Source organism: Lithobates pipiens, unplaced genomic scaffold (genome assembly GCF_037356315.1).
Source record: "Lithobates pipiens isolate NorthernLeopardFrog02 unplaced genomic scaffold, aLitPip1_a1.2 Scaffold_23, whole genome shotgun sequence".
NCBI classification, from domain to species: Eukaryota; Metazoa; Chordata; class Amphibia; order Anura; family Ranidae; genus Lithobates; species Lithobates pipiens.
Genome location: NW_027507785.1, coordinates 43,628,891 through 43,642,536, shown reverse-complemented (window position 1 = coordinate 43,642,536; position 13,646 = coordinate 43,628,891). Strand labels below are relative to the sequence as shown.

General features: G+C 45.7%; 1 protein-coding gene across 3 annotated transcripts in view; it reads left to right on the top strand.

Annotated features, from left to right (window-relative positions):
* Positions 1 to 800: 800 nt before the first annotated feature.
* Positions 801 to 13,646, top strand: part of BAP1 (BRCA1 associated deubiquitinase 1) — a 31,901-nt gene continuing 19,055 nt past the window's right edge. Inside the window, exons 1-6 of one of the 3 annotated variants that reach the window (XM_077451486.1) lie at positions 801 to 930; positions 4,368 to 4,397; positions 5,713 to 5,767; positions 5,858 to 5,990; positions 8,302 to 8,421; positions 10,434 to 10,495. In XM_077451486.1, the coding sequence (XP_077307612.1) occupies positions 894 to 930; positions 4,368 to 4,397; positions 5,713 to 5,767; positions 5,858 to 5,990; positions 8,302 to 8,421; positions 10,434 to 10,495 (437 nt within the window). In that variant the 5' untranslated portion in view covers positions 801 to 893. The remainder of the gene's footprint in view (positions 931 to 4,367; positions 4,398 to 5,712; positions 5,768 to 5,857; positions 5,991 to 8,301; positions 8,422 to 10,433; positions 10,496 to 13,646) is intronic. The other 2 variants (XM_077451487.1, XM_077451485.1) reach the window with 2 other exon arrangements.

The window sequence follows — 13,646 nt, the reverse complement described above, 5'->3', positions numbered from 1 at the left end:
AAATTAAAAATAACTTATAAAAAGAAGAACAAGAAGAGTAAAAATACTATTACTAATACTAAAAGCAATAATAATGATAATAATAATAATTTATACAACTAATAATACAAAGATTATTAGCTATAATAATAAATATTATGATTATTACTACTACATACAGTAATACAGTATATAATAATAATAATATACTATTATGACTACTATTACTACTACAACTACTAACAATTACTATTGGTAACAATAATAATGGTAATAATAATAATATTAATAATAATAAAAATACAATTACTACTTCTAGTAGTTGTGGTAGTAGTAATAATAATAATAATAATAATATATTCAATTATATTACTACTACTTCTATAATAATAATAAAGTTTAAATGATAGTAAAATAATAATGTAAAATTAATTATAAAATAATGCTAGCAAAAACAACAATAATAATAGTAAAAAAATACTACCATGACTTCTACTACTACTAAGAAAATAATAACAATTATTATTATTAGTAATAATAAAAAAAGTCATAATAATGAGAATAAAATTACAATAATACAATGTTACTACTACTAATCATCATCGTCTTAATAGTTTTCCCACAGTAAAGATGGCGCTTTCGGTGTTATTCCTGTCATGTGATCCCAATGAAACATGTGACATTTTATTGTTCTTTCCCTGATAGCTCCGCAGTACAGCCATAAAGTGGCCATTTTTCGGAAGCCCAATTTACATTGATGTGAAGGGAATGGTCTTAGGTAAAATGTCTGCCCAGAGGAGACAAGGAGGGGCGGTGTTTATTCTCCGACTGGACAGTTCCGATGTATCGGATGTTGTGGTTGTTTCCGGCGCGCTGTGATGACGTCAGAGGCTCGGAGATATGGATGAGACAACATGAATAAAGGCTGGCTAGAGCTGGAGAGCGACCCAGGTACAATGAGTGTACCCCTCCCCCTCATACCGACCCCCCAATACAGGGGAGACCTCTGTGCGAATATACCCCATTGTACCCCCTCCCCCAACACTGATCAGCAAAATACCCCACCCAGAGGGTGCATTGTACTCCTCCCCCAACACTGACCCCAAATACCCCACCCAGGGGCTGCATTGTACCCCTCCCCCAAAACTGACCCCAAATACCCCACCCAGGGGCTGCATTGTACCCCCCCCCCCCACAATGATCCCCAAATACCCCACCCAGAGTTTGCATTGTACCCCTCCCCCACACTGACCCCAAATACCCCACCCAGGGGATGCATTGTACCCCTCCTTCACTGATCCCCAAAATACCCCACCTAGGGGCTGCATTGTACCCCCCTCTTCACTGATCCCCAAAATACCCCACCTAGGGGCTGCATTGTACCCCCTCCCCCACACTGATCCCCAAATACCCCACTCAGGGGCTGCATTTTACCCCTCCCCCAACACTGACCCCAAATACCTCACCCAGGGGCTGCATTGTACTCCTCCCCCAAAACTGACCCCAAATACCCCACCCAGGGGCTGCATTGTACCCCCTCCCCCAAAACTGACCCCAAATACCCCACCCAGGGGCTACATTGTACCCCCCTCCCCCACAATGATCCCCAAATACCCCACCCAGAGTTTGAATTGTACCCCTCCCCCACACTGATCCCCAAATACCCCACCCAGGGGCTGCATTGTACACCTCCCCAACACTGACCCCAAATACCCCACCCAGGGGATGCATTGTACCCCTCCTTCACTGATCCCCAAAATACCCCACCTAGGGGCTGCATTGTACCCCCTCCCCCACACTGACCCCAAATCCCCCCCTGGGGCAGATATTGGGGTGATGGGTGGAAGGTACCCTCCAATTGGAGATTATGTTGTGTGTGTATATGAACATTGTCATTAAATGCCCCAGGTCCGGGGGGGGGGGGAGGCACCCCTCCCCCCCTATATTTTACATTAAGGATGGATTTATGTGTAACTCAGCAGTCAATGTAAATACACCAACCAACCCCCCTTCCTTCTTGGGGCAGATCGGGGGGGGGGGGGGGGGTTGTGTATTAATGAGGATTAGAGAATTTACCCCACCAAGAGGCAAATCTAGAGGGAAATGTACTTCTTCCATTGCAGACATGGTATGTCAATATCTGTGGCTGGCAGAGGCTCCTGAGCTACTTGCCTCTCCTGGGGAAAATGCAGCTCCGGGCTCCCTCCAGTGCTCACCACATAACCAAAATCCCAGTGAGAATTCATATACCGGTATAACTGGTTTTCCTTCGTTTCAGAAGTAATCTTTTTTACAAGATTAAAAAGTTGTGTAGTGACCAATCATCTCTTCTCCCTGATAGTGGGGGGCGGGGTTACCGGGCTCTGTGCAGACACAGTGTGCCTGTATTCCAGAGTCTGTTCAGCCTGAGGAGCAGGGGGTGTGTTCAAGAGACAGGCTGTGATAGGGAGGGGGTGTGTTCAAGAGACAGGCTGTGATTGGGAGGGGGTGTGTTCAAGAGACAGGCTGTGATTGGCAGGGGGTGTGTTCAAGAGACAGGCTGTGATTGGGAGGGGGTGTGTTCAAGTCGGCTGTGATTGGGAGAGGGTGTGTTCAATAGTCGGCCTGTGATTGGGAGGGGGTGTGTTCAATAGTCGGCCTGTGATTGGGAGGCGGTTTGTTCAGGAGGCAGGCTGTGATTGGGAGGGGGTGCGTTCAAGTCAGCTGTGATTGGGAGGGGGTGTGTTTAAGAGGCAGGCCGTGATTGGGAGGGGGTGTGTTCAAGAGGCAGGCCGTGATTGGGAGGGGGTGTGTTTAATAGTCGGCCTGTGATTGGGAGGGGTGTGTTCAATAGTCGGCCTGTGATTGGGAGGGGTGTGTTCAATAGTCGGCCTGTGATTGGGAGGGGTGTGTTCAATAGTCGGCCTGTGATTGGGAGGGGGTTTGTTCAGGAGGCAGGCTGTGATTGGGAGGGGGTGTGTTCAAGAGGCAGGCCGTGATTGGGAGGGGGTGTGTTCAAGAGGCAGGCCGTGATTGGGAGGGGGTGTGTTCAATAGTCGGCCTGTGATTGGGAGGGGGTGTGTTCAAGTCGGCTGTGATTAAGAGGGGGTGTGTTCAATAGTCGGCCTGTAATTGGGAGGGGGTGTGTTCAAGTCGGCTGTGATTGGGAGGGGGTGTGTTCAAGAGGCAGGCCTTGATTGGGAGGGGGTGTGTTCAAGAGGCAGGCCTTGATTGGGAGGGGGTGTGTTCAAGAGGCAGGCCTTGATTGGGAGGGGGTGTGTTCAAGAGGCAGGCCGTGATTGGGAGGGGGTTTGTTCAGGAGACAGGCTGTGATTGTGAGGGGGTGTGTTCAAGAGGCAGGCTGTGATTGGGAGGGGGTGTGTTCAAGAGGCAGGCCGTGATTGGGAGGGGGTGTGTTCAAGAGGCAGGCTGTGATTGGGAGGGGGTGTGTTCAAGAGGCAGGCTGTGATTGGGAGGGGGTGTGTTCAAGAGGCAGGCTGTGATTGGGAGGGGGTGTGTTCAAGAGGCAGGCTGTGATTGGGAGGGGGTGTGTTCAGGAGTCGGGCCGTGATTGGGAGGGGGTGTGTTCAGGAGTCGGGCCGTGATTGGGAGGGGGTGTGTTCAAGAGCGGGGCTGTGATTGGGAGGGGGTGTGTTCAAGAGCGGGGCTGTGATTGGGAGGGGGTGTGTTCAGGAGTCGGGCTGTGATTGGAAGGGGATGTGTTCAGGAGTCGGGCTGTGATTGGGAGGGGGTGTGTTCAGGAGTCGGGCTGTGATTGGGAGGGGGTGTGTTCAGGAGTCGGGCTGTGATTGGGAGGGGGTGTGTTCAGGAGTCGGGCTGTGATTGGGAGGGGGTGTGTTCAGGAGTCGGGCTGTGATTGGGAGGGGGTGTGTTCAGGAGTCGGCCTGTGATTGGGAGGGGGTGTGTTCAGGAGTCGGGCTGTGATTGGGAGGGGGTGTGTTCAGGAGTCGGCCTGTGATTGGGAGGGGGTGTGTTCAGGAGTCGGGCTGTGATTGGAAGGGGGTGTGTTCAGGAGTCGGGCTGTGATTGGGAGGGGGTGTGTTCAGGAGTCGGGCTGTGATTGGGAGGGGGTGTGTTCAGGAGTCGGGCTGTGATTGGGAGGGGGTGTGTTCAGGAGTCGGGCTGTGATTGGAAGGGGGTGTGTTCAGGAGTCGGGCTGTGATTGGAAGGGGGTGTGTTCAGGAGTCGGGCTGTGATTGGAAGGGGGTGTGTTCAGGAGTCGGGCTGTGATTGGAAGGGGGTGTGTTCAGGAGTCGGGCTGTGATTGGAAGGGGGTGTGTTCAGGAGTCGGGCTGTGTGTATATAAGGAACACTGATCAATGGTTACAATGATCACAGATAATGGAGGAAGCAATAATCACTATCCATGTATTTTATGTTTTCTGTAGGGCTCTTCACGCTGCTGGTGGAGGATTTCGGTGAGTAGCATTTTATCTTCCATGTAGTTTCAGTCATTGGAGCTGTTTTTTTATGTCTATCGAGGGGCCCCAGTAGTGAAATTTCCCCATCATAGGGATTCCCATATCCAGTCACTGTGTGCACTATAGAACCAAAATGATAGCAGAGACACAAACTACTGCAGGAAATCTCCCCATTGTGGGAGGGGCAGAGACACAAACTACTGCAGGAAATCTCCCCATTGTGGGAGGGGCAGAGACACAAACTACTGCAGGAAATCTCCCCATTGTGGGAGGGGCAGAGACACAAACTACTGCAGGAAATGTCCCCATTGTGGGAGGGGCAGAGACACAAACTACTGCAGGAGATCTCCCCATTGTGGGAGGGGCAGAGACACAAACTACTGCAGGAAATCTCCCCATTGTGGGAGGGGCAGAGACACAAACTACTGCAGGAAATCTCACCATTGTGGGAGGGGCAGAGACACAAACTACTGCAGGGAAATCTCACCATTGTGGGAGGGGCAGAGACACAAACTACTGCAGGAAATGTCCCCATTGTGGGAGGGGCAGAGACACAAATTACTGCAGGAGATCTCCCCATTGTGGGAGGGGCAGAGACACAAACTACTGCAGGAAATGTCCCCATTGTGGGAGGGGCAGAGACACAAACTACTGCAGGAGATCTCCCCATTGTGGGAGGGGCAGAGACACAAACTACTGCAGGAAATGTCCCCATTGTGGGAGGGGCAGAGACACAAACTACTGCAGGAGATCTCACCATTGTGGGAGGGGCAGAGACACAAACTACTGCAGGAAATCTCACCATTGTGGGAGGGGCAGAGAAACAAACTACTGCAGGGAAATCTCACCATTGTGGGAGGGGCAGAGACACAAACTACTGCAGGAAATGTCCCCATTGTGGGAGGGGCAGAGACACAAACTACTGCAGGAAATCTCATCATTGTGGGAGGGGCAGAGACACAAACTACTGCGGGAAATCTCACCATTGTGGGAGGGGCAGAGACACAAACTACTGCAGGAAATCTCACCATTGTGGGAGGGGCAGAGACACAAACTACTGCAGGAAATCTCACCATTGTGGGAGGGGCAGAGACACAAACTACTGCAGAGAAATGTCATCATTGGAGACCACCAAGAGCGGTAAGAAGCTAGTGAGTGTTCATATTATGGTAATAATATTATTCTGCATGGGAATATTTTGATATAGATTTGTTTTGGTGTATATTAAAAATTTACATTTTTGTTAATTTGTATCTTAAAGGAAAACTCCCACAACGCATATTGTGTGTCTGACTCTCTCTGTCTCTCACAGGTGTAAAGGGGGTTCAGGTAGAAGAAATTTATGACCTGCAGAGCAAGTGTCCGGGGTAAGATATACACAATATTCTGTGTTGCAAGCCACTGAACAACCCCCCCCCCCCCCCAAGCACTCTCTGACCATTTCTTGCCCCCTCCAGGCCGGTCTATGGCTTCATCTTCCTTTTCAAATGGATCGAGGAGCGACGTTCCCGCAGGAAAGTCTCCACCCTGCTGGACGACACCTCTGTCATGGAGGAGGACGTGGTCAACAACATGTTCTTCGCTCACCAGGTGAGATAAACGGATTTATTTTTTACGTTTTGGCGCTTTTTTTTACCTGCATCCATTTATTTATTTATTTATTTATTTATTTATTTTTTCTCTCTTCATTATCACTGAAACTCTAAAACTGCAGTTTAACTATTAACCCTCTGGAACATTTCCCCCCCCCCGACCAGGCAATTTTTTGCGATACGGCACTGCGTTACTTTAACTGACAATTGCGCGGTCCTCAAATAAAATTTATGTCCTTTTTTTTTTTTTTTTTTGCTGGTATTTGATCACCTCTGTGTGTGTTTTTATTTTTTACGCTATTAACAAAAAAAAAAAAGGGCGACAATTTTGAAAAAAAAAACACTTTCTGCTATAAAACTTCCAATAAAAAAAAAAATGTAAAAAATGTATTTTTTCTTTATAAATTTAGGCCAATATTTATTCTGCTCTATGGTTTTTGGTAAAAAAAAAAAAAAAATAATAAAAAAAAAATCCCAATAAGCGCATTTAGATTGGTTTGCGCAAAAGTTATACTGTCCACAGTGGATCCAGAGGAAGTAAACCCTTCCAAACAACTTGGACCTATAGGTAAGCCTAGATTAAGGCTTACCTGTAGGTCCAAGCAATATCTCCTAAACCTATATGGTTTAGGAGATATTTGCCCGAAAATGGGCACCGCTGTCTACGGCGCATGCGCCGTAGACAGCGGCGCGCATGCGCACTAAATGCGGCAAATCCAAGAATGGATTTGCCAAATTTGTCGACTCCCGTGCGCATGCGCGGGAGTGACGTCATCGCGGCTTCGCCGCTGTCATTGGTCGGAGCTGCGAGACGCCACCAGCAAGATGGACGCGGCGGACTACAGGGATCAGCGGCGACTTCGCTGGCTCCTGTGTCAGGTAAGTGACACATAATGAGCTACTATGCGATGCATAGTAGTCCATTATGCTTTACCTTTGCAGGGAAAAAAAGAGGAAGTAAACCCATCAGGGTTTACTTCCTCTTTGGATTACGAGCATAATCCATTCCAGTAGAACGCTTGTAATCCAAAGCACTCTTATAGCAAAGCGAGTTTCTCCATAGAAGCCAATGGAAGTGAAGATAATTCGTTCCGCATTGATTTCTATTGCATGCAATACCGCATGTGGCCAGAGGTGGGGGGTGCCGGAGAATGCTTGGGGACAGCTCAACTGAACTTGTAAAGGCTCGAATACAGGCGGGAACGGAGTGATTCCAAGTAATTCCGAACCGTTCCGAATGTCACCGGCGCCCCCCCCCCCCCTGCACCTCTGGCCAAATGCGGTACTGCACACCACATTAGCTTGAATTCTGCTGAGACAACACTCGCAAACTGAGTCAGGATTAAAAAAAAAAAAGTTGCTGGTCTTTCAAAACGCTCGTTAACCACGTTACTCGTTAACCAAGGTTCCACTCTATAAACTATGGGATAGCTTTATGGAATTTTTAAATTTTAATTTTAGCGATTAGCGACTTCTAGCGGGACTGCGGTATTGCGGCGGACAAATCGAACACCTAACTGACACTTTCTGGGGAGCAGTGACACTAATGCAGTGATCAGTGCTAAAACTATGCACCGTCACTGTACTAGTGACACTGCCTGGAAAGGGGGCTATCAGAGGGTTAATTGTGTGCCTAAAATGTGTGTTTCTAACAGCGGGGGGAGGTGCTTTTACTAGGGTAAGGCATGGATGCTCTGCAGGAACACAGGTTCCATGCCTTCCTTACTGACAGAACGGCAATCTGCCTTGTTTACATAGCAGAGTGTTGTTCTGCCTGTGTACTGAATGATCAGCAGGTGCCGGTAGGAAATGTAGAATCACAGCGGGAGCGAGCCGCTGCTGGCGCCCACTCGTGACCGACATCCAGAAGAACGGGATCACGATTCGCAGGGCAAAAAGGGGTAACCACTCCCCCCCACCTTCCTGATTGGTCATTGTAGTTAAAGAGCCAGCAGGGGGAGCTTTTACCTTTTTAAGAACTTTCTGTTTAACAATGTGTGTGCACCAAGATCCCCAATGCCTGTGATTGTGCTCAGTCACTATTTCTAAAAAAAAATAAAAAAAATAATAAAAATGTATATAATTAATTATTATATACTATATATATTAATTATTATATACTATATATATATATATATATATATATATATATATATATATTATATTAATTATTATATTATGGACGGGAAGGGGGTGTAACATGTTGGCATTGAGGTGTCATCAGATACTTTTAGCAGCCAATTCATTTCTTTTTTTTTTTTTTGTCTAGGAGGGGGGGCGCCCTTTTAATATCTTCCTTTCATTCACAGCTGATCCCGAATTCCTGCGCCACTCACGCCCTCCTGAGCGTATTACTGAACTGCAGCGGCGTTCACCTGGGGCCGACTCTGAGCCGCATCAAGGACTTCACCAAAGGCTTCAGCCCGGAGGTAACCATAAAGAGAGCGTCAAGACCGCAATACATATATGTAGACGTAATCCCCCCCCCCCCCCCCACTCCCCCACTTTCTCCGCTCGCCGTTGTTTTTTGGGCTTACAGGCAAGCGCGGGAAATGATCCGGCGGTTCGTGCGGCTGGCCATAGAGGTGAGGAGAGACCAGATAGATGGACTCGGATCACCTCTATCATCTAGGACAGGGATGGCGAGCCTTGGCACCTTCAGATGGATGTTTTTTGAAATATATTTCCCATGATGCTCATCCGCTCTGCAGTGTAGCGGAGCATCATGGGAAATGTAGTTCCTAAACATCTGGGGGTGCCGAGGTTCTCCAAAAATCTAGATCATAGAGGTGGAGGACCGGAGCGACGACATGACCTCAGATGTCTTCATAAAGATCATGTCCTAGAGCAGTGATGGTGAACCTTGGCACCCCAGATGTTTTGGAACTACATTTCCCATGATGCTCATGCACTCTGCAGTATAGTGGAGCATCATGGGAAATGTAGTTCCAAAACATCTGGGGTGCCGAGGTTCACCATCACTGTCCTAGATCATAGAGGTGGAGGACGGGTGCAGCGTCGTGACCCCAAATCTCTTCATAAAGAGGACCTGTCATCTCTTATTTCTATTACGTCTAGGGATGTTTACATTTTTATTTTATTTTTTTTGTAATAGGAATAAAAGTGATTAATAATAAAAAAAAAAAATAATGAAAGTGTCAGCATTAAAAAAAAAAAAAAAATGTAAAGCTCCCCGTCCCCTCGTGCTCGCGCATAGAAGCGAATGCATCATGTAGGTCACGCCCAGATATGTAAACGGTGTTCACACCACGCATGGGAGGTATCACCACACACACGTTCGAGGGAGAGCAATAACTCTAGCCCTAGACTTCCGCTGTAAACTGGTAACCTGTAAAAAAAGAAATGTAACCACTTCAGCCCCCGGAAGATTTGGCTGTTCAATGACCATGCCATTTTATTTGCGATTCGCCACTGCGTCGCTTCAACTGACAGTTGTGCGACGCTGCACCCAAACAAATTTGATGTCCCCCCCCCACAAATAGAACTTCCTTTTGGCGGTATTTGATATTTGGTTTTTATTTCTTGTGCTATAAACAAAAAAAAAAAGCGACAATTTTGAAAAAAACATTTTGTACTTTTTGCTATAATATATAAATACCCCCAATTTTTATTATTTTTTTACATTTTTTTTTTTTTAAAAAAGCTATTTTTTTCCTCAGTTTAGGCCGATATGTATTCTACATTTTTTTTGGTAATAAAAATCGCAATAAGCGTATATTGATTGGTTTGCGCAAAAGTTATAGCGTCTACAAAATAGGGGATAGATTTATGATATTTTGAATTTTTTATTTTTATTACTAGTAATCTGCGATTTTTATTTTTATTTTAAAAATTTTATCGGGACTGTGACATTGCGGCGGACAGATTGGACACGTTTGACACATTTTTCAGGACCAGCGACATTTATACGGCGATCAGTGCTATAAAAATGCACTGATTACTGTAGAAATGTCACTGTCAGGGAAGGAGTTAACACTAGGGGGGGCTATCAAGGGGTTCACTGTGTTCCCTGAGTGTGTTCTAACTGTGGGGGGAGGGGACTGTCTAGGAGGACAGAGAGATCAGTGTTCATACTTTGTATGAACACACGATCTGTCTCTACTCCCCTGAAAGAACCAGGATTTGTTTGTTTACACACACACATCCCGATTCTCACTCTGTCACTAGCGCTCGCGGGTGACTGGCAGTCATCGCGCCCGCCGGGCACTCGCATCGGCTCCAGGCACATGCTGCGGGTGCGCACCCTCTCCCCTAATGGCCAAAAGGTAAAGCGACGTACGGTAACCTCGTTTCACCCAGCCGTGCCATTCTGCCGCAGTAAAACTGCGGCGGCTGGTCAGCAAGCAGTTTATCGTCTCGTATGGAAATTCTGAATCTATTTTCTGTTTGTTTTTTAATTTTTTTTTTTTTTTCTCCTTAGAGTAAAGGTTACGCCATCGGAAACGCTCCTGAGCTGGCCAAAGCTCACAACAGTCACGCAAGGTGAGTGACACCCTAAGCTCCAGCGCTGTCATATGGATTTGGGGATCAATCGCATCATCTGCACAGATGAAAGGAGACACATAGAAAACGATTGCAATTAGGGATGCGCGATACCATTTTTTAATTTTTTTTTACAATGAGTACAAATACTGATACTTTTTTTTATTTTTTTTCTTTTTTTTACAGAGTACAAATACTGATCCTTTTTTTTTATTTTTTATTTTTTTTTTACAATGAGTACAAATACTGATACTTTTTTTTTATTTATTTTTTTACAATGAGTACAAATACTGATACTTTTTTTTTTTTTACAATGAGTACAAATACTGATACTTTTTTTTATTTATTTTTTTACAATGAGTACAAATACTGATACTTTTTTTTTTTTTTACAATGAGTACAAATACCAATCCTTTTTTTTTTTTACAATGAGTACAAATACTGATACTTTTTTTTATTTTTTTTTTACAATGAGTACAAATACTGATACTTTTTTTTTTTTTTTTTTTTTTTTTTTTTTAAGCCCAGACTGGGCGGACTGTGAGCGGAGCCAAGCCGAGTACACAGTACAGTCGGCTCGGTCTTTTTCGGCAGCGCCTCGCTCCAGAAACAGCAGGGAGGCGGGACTGCGAGCGAAGCCGAGCAGTCGGTTCGGAATTTTTCGGCGCCGCTCGCTATTTTCAGCTCACAGACACTGGGGATCGGCGTATAACACTGCACCCACGACTTTCCCACCGATTTTAAGGGGGGAAAAAAGTGCGTGTTATACGCCCCGATAAATAGGGTAGACGTGAACAAAAGGAAAAAAAAAACAGAAAAATAATAATTAAATGGAGAAGAATAGGTAGTTAATTAAGGCTGATTAGAGTAAATGAAGGGTTATTAAGGGGTTAAACAGAGAGGAACATTTGTTCATCCCTTTGATCTGCAGATGAAGAAACAGAAATATACAAAAAGAAACAATGTTTCTTTTTATTTTAGTGTTTCAGGGCTGAGCAATGTTGTTAAAATGGAGTTCCAGTCATGTTTTTTTTTTTTTTTACATTATTCAGCAGCATTAAATCTAAATAACAACCTTTTGGAAAAAATTATTTTTTTTGTTTACTCACCTTTTTCAGGTCTGTTGCTACCCTGTTTCCCCTGAAAATAAGACCTAGCATGATTGTCGGTGATGGCTGCAATATAAGCCCTACCCCCCCAAATAAGCCCTACTTTGTTTCCCCCGAAAATAAACCCTACCCTGAAAATAAGACCTACAAGGACTTGGGGTAGGGCTTATTTGGGGGGGTAGGGCTTATATTGCAGCCATCACCGAGAATCACACTAGGTCTTATTTTCGGGGAAATGGGGTAGTGAGTCCCTCGTAATCTGCGTTTTCCCCCTCCAAGGCGCCTGATGTTGTTTTCCCTCGGTGCCTGTGTTTGCTAGTGCTCACTGGGAAATGACAGACATACATTTCCCAGGAGTCACTGGGCAGCGCCGAGGGCTTCGTTGCCATCACAACGTGGGGCAGGCACCTCCGACGACACCCACCCGTTGTGATGGCAACGTCAGATGCGTACGGCGCATGCGCGAGAACGGGTTGTGCATGCTGGTCGCTTAGTTGCAGCGCACCGCTTGTGGGCTTCACATGCCCACCAGCAATATGGGAACTGCCGAGACTGCAGAATATAAGGCATTTAGTCATCTATAATCTATAATCTAGCGGCGAAATTAACCAAATAAGTGAGTGGCATTAGTCAATGTAATGATCCTAAGAAATACATTTAAAAAAAAAAAATGTCTTTGGAACTCCGCTTTAAATAACCTTGCCGGCTGCTTTTTTTTTTTGACAGCTTCAATTACCGGACTTCTTTAACCACTTACAGACCCGGACCATTTTGCTGGTGAAAGACCATACCACTTTTTGCGATTCGGCACTGCGTCGCTTTAACTGACAATTGCGCGGTCGTGCGACGTGGCTCCCAAACAAAATTGACGTCCTTTTTTCCTCCACAAATAGAGATTTCTTTTGGTGGTATTTGATCACCTCTGCGGTTTTTATTTTTTGCGCCATAAACAAAAATAGAGCGACAATTTTGAAAAAAACGCATTATTTTTTACTTTATGTTATAATAAATATCCCCCAAAAATATATTAAAGAAAAATTTTTTCCCTCAGTTTAGGCCGATACGTATTCTTCTACATATTTTTGGTAAAAAAAAAATCGCAATAAGCGATTTGATTGGTTTGCGCAAAAGTTATAGCGTTTACAAAATAAGGGATAGTTTTATGGCATTTTTATTAATATATTTTTTTTTTTTTTTACTAGTAATGGCGGTGATCAGCGATTTTTATTGTGACTGCGACATTGTGGGGGACACATCGGACATTTTTGACACATTTTTGGGACCATTGTCATTTATACAGTAATCACCGCTATATAAATGCAGTGATTCCTGTGTAAATGACACTGGCAGTGAAGGGGTTAACCAGTGGGTGGCAGTGTAGGGGTTAAGTGTTCCTAGGGGGGTGTTACTAACTGTGGGGGGGGGCTGGGCTTTAATTTAGTGAACACTGATCTCTGCTCCATGTGATTGGATCAGCGTCACTAGTTGCTAGGCAGAATGGAGAAATGCTGTTTACAACGGCATTTCTTCATTCGGCCGCTCCGTGAGACGATCGCGGGTATGCCTGCGGAGATCGAGTCCGCGGGTCCCGTGACCGGACTCACGGAGGTCCCGACCAGCGCGGGAGCGCGCCGTTGGCGGCGCGCTCCCGATGGCAGGGCGGCAAATTTAAAGGGACGTGCAGGTACGCCCATTTGCCTGCCCGTGCCATTCTGCCGACGTACATCGCCGTGTGCGCTGGTCGGCAACTGATTAACACAGGGGAGACCCGCTGACAGCTGAAAGAGCCGAGCCTGCAAGTATCAGTTTCAGGTATCGGTGCATTTGCATGAATACCGATACTTTGGCATTTATACTCCATATCAGTACCGGTACTTAGTATCGGTGCAACCCTAATTGCAATGCTGCAGTGAGATTTGTTGCACAGAACTGCAGGCGATGCTACATTGTAACACAGCGCAGCTCACCTCATCGTTTGCTAAGGCGGTAAACCTCAACTCCAGCTTCGCTATCGCTTGAAATCATTCTTTTGACCCAAACAA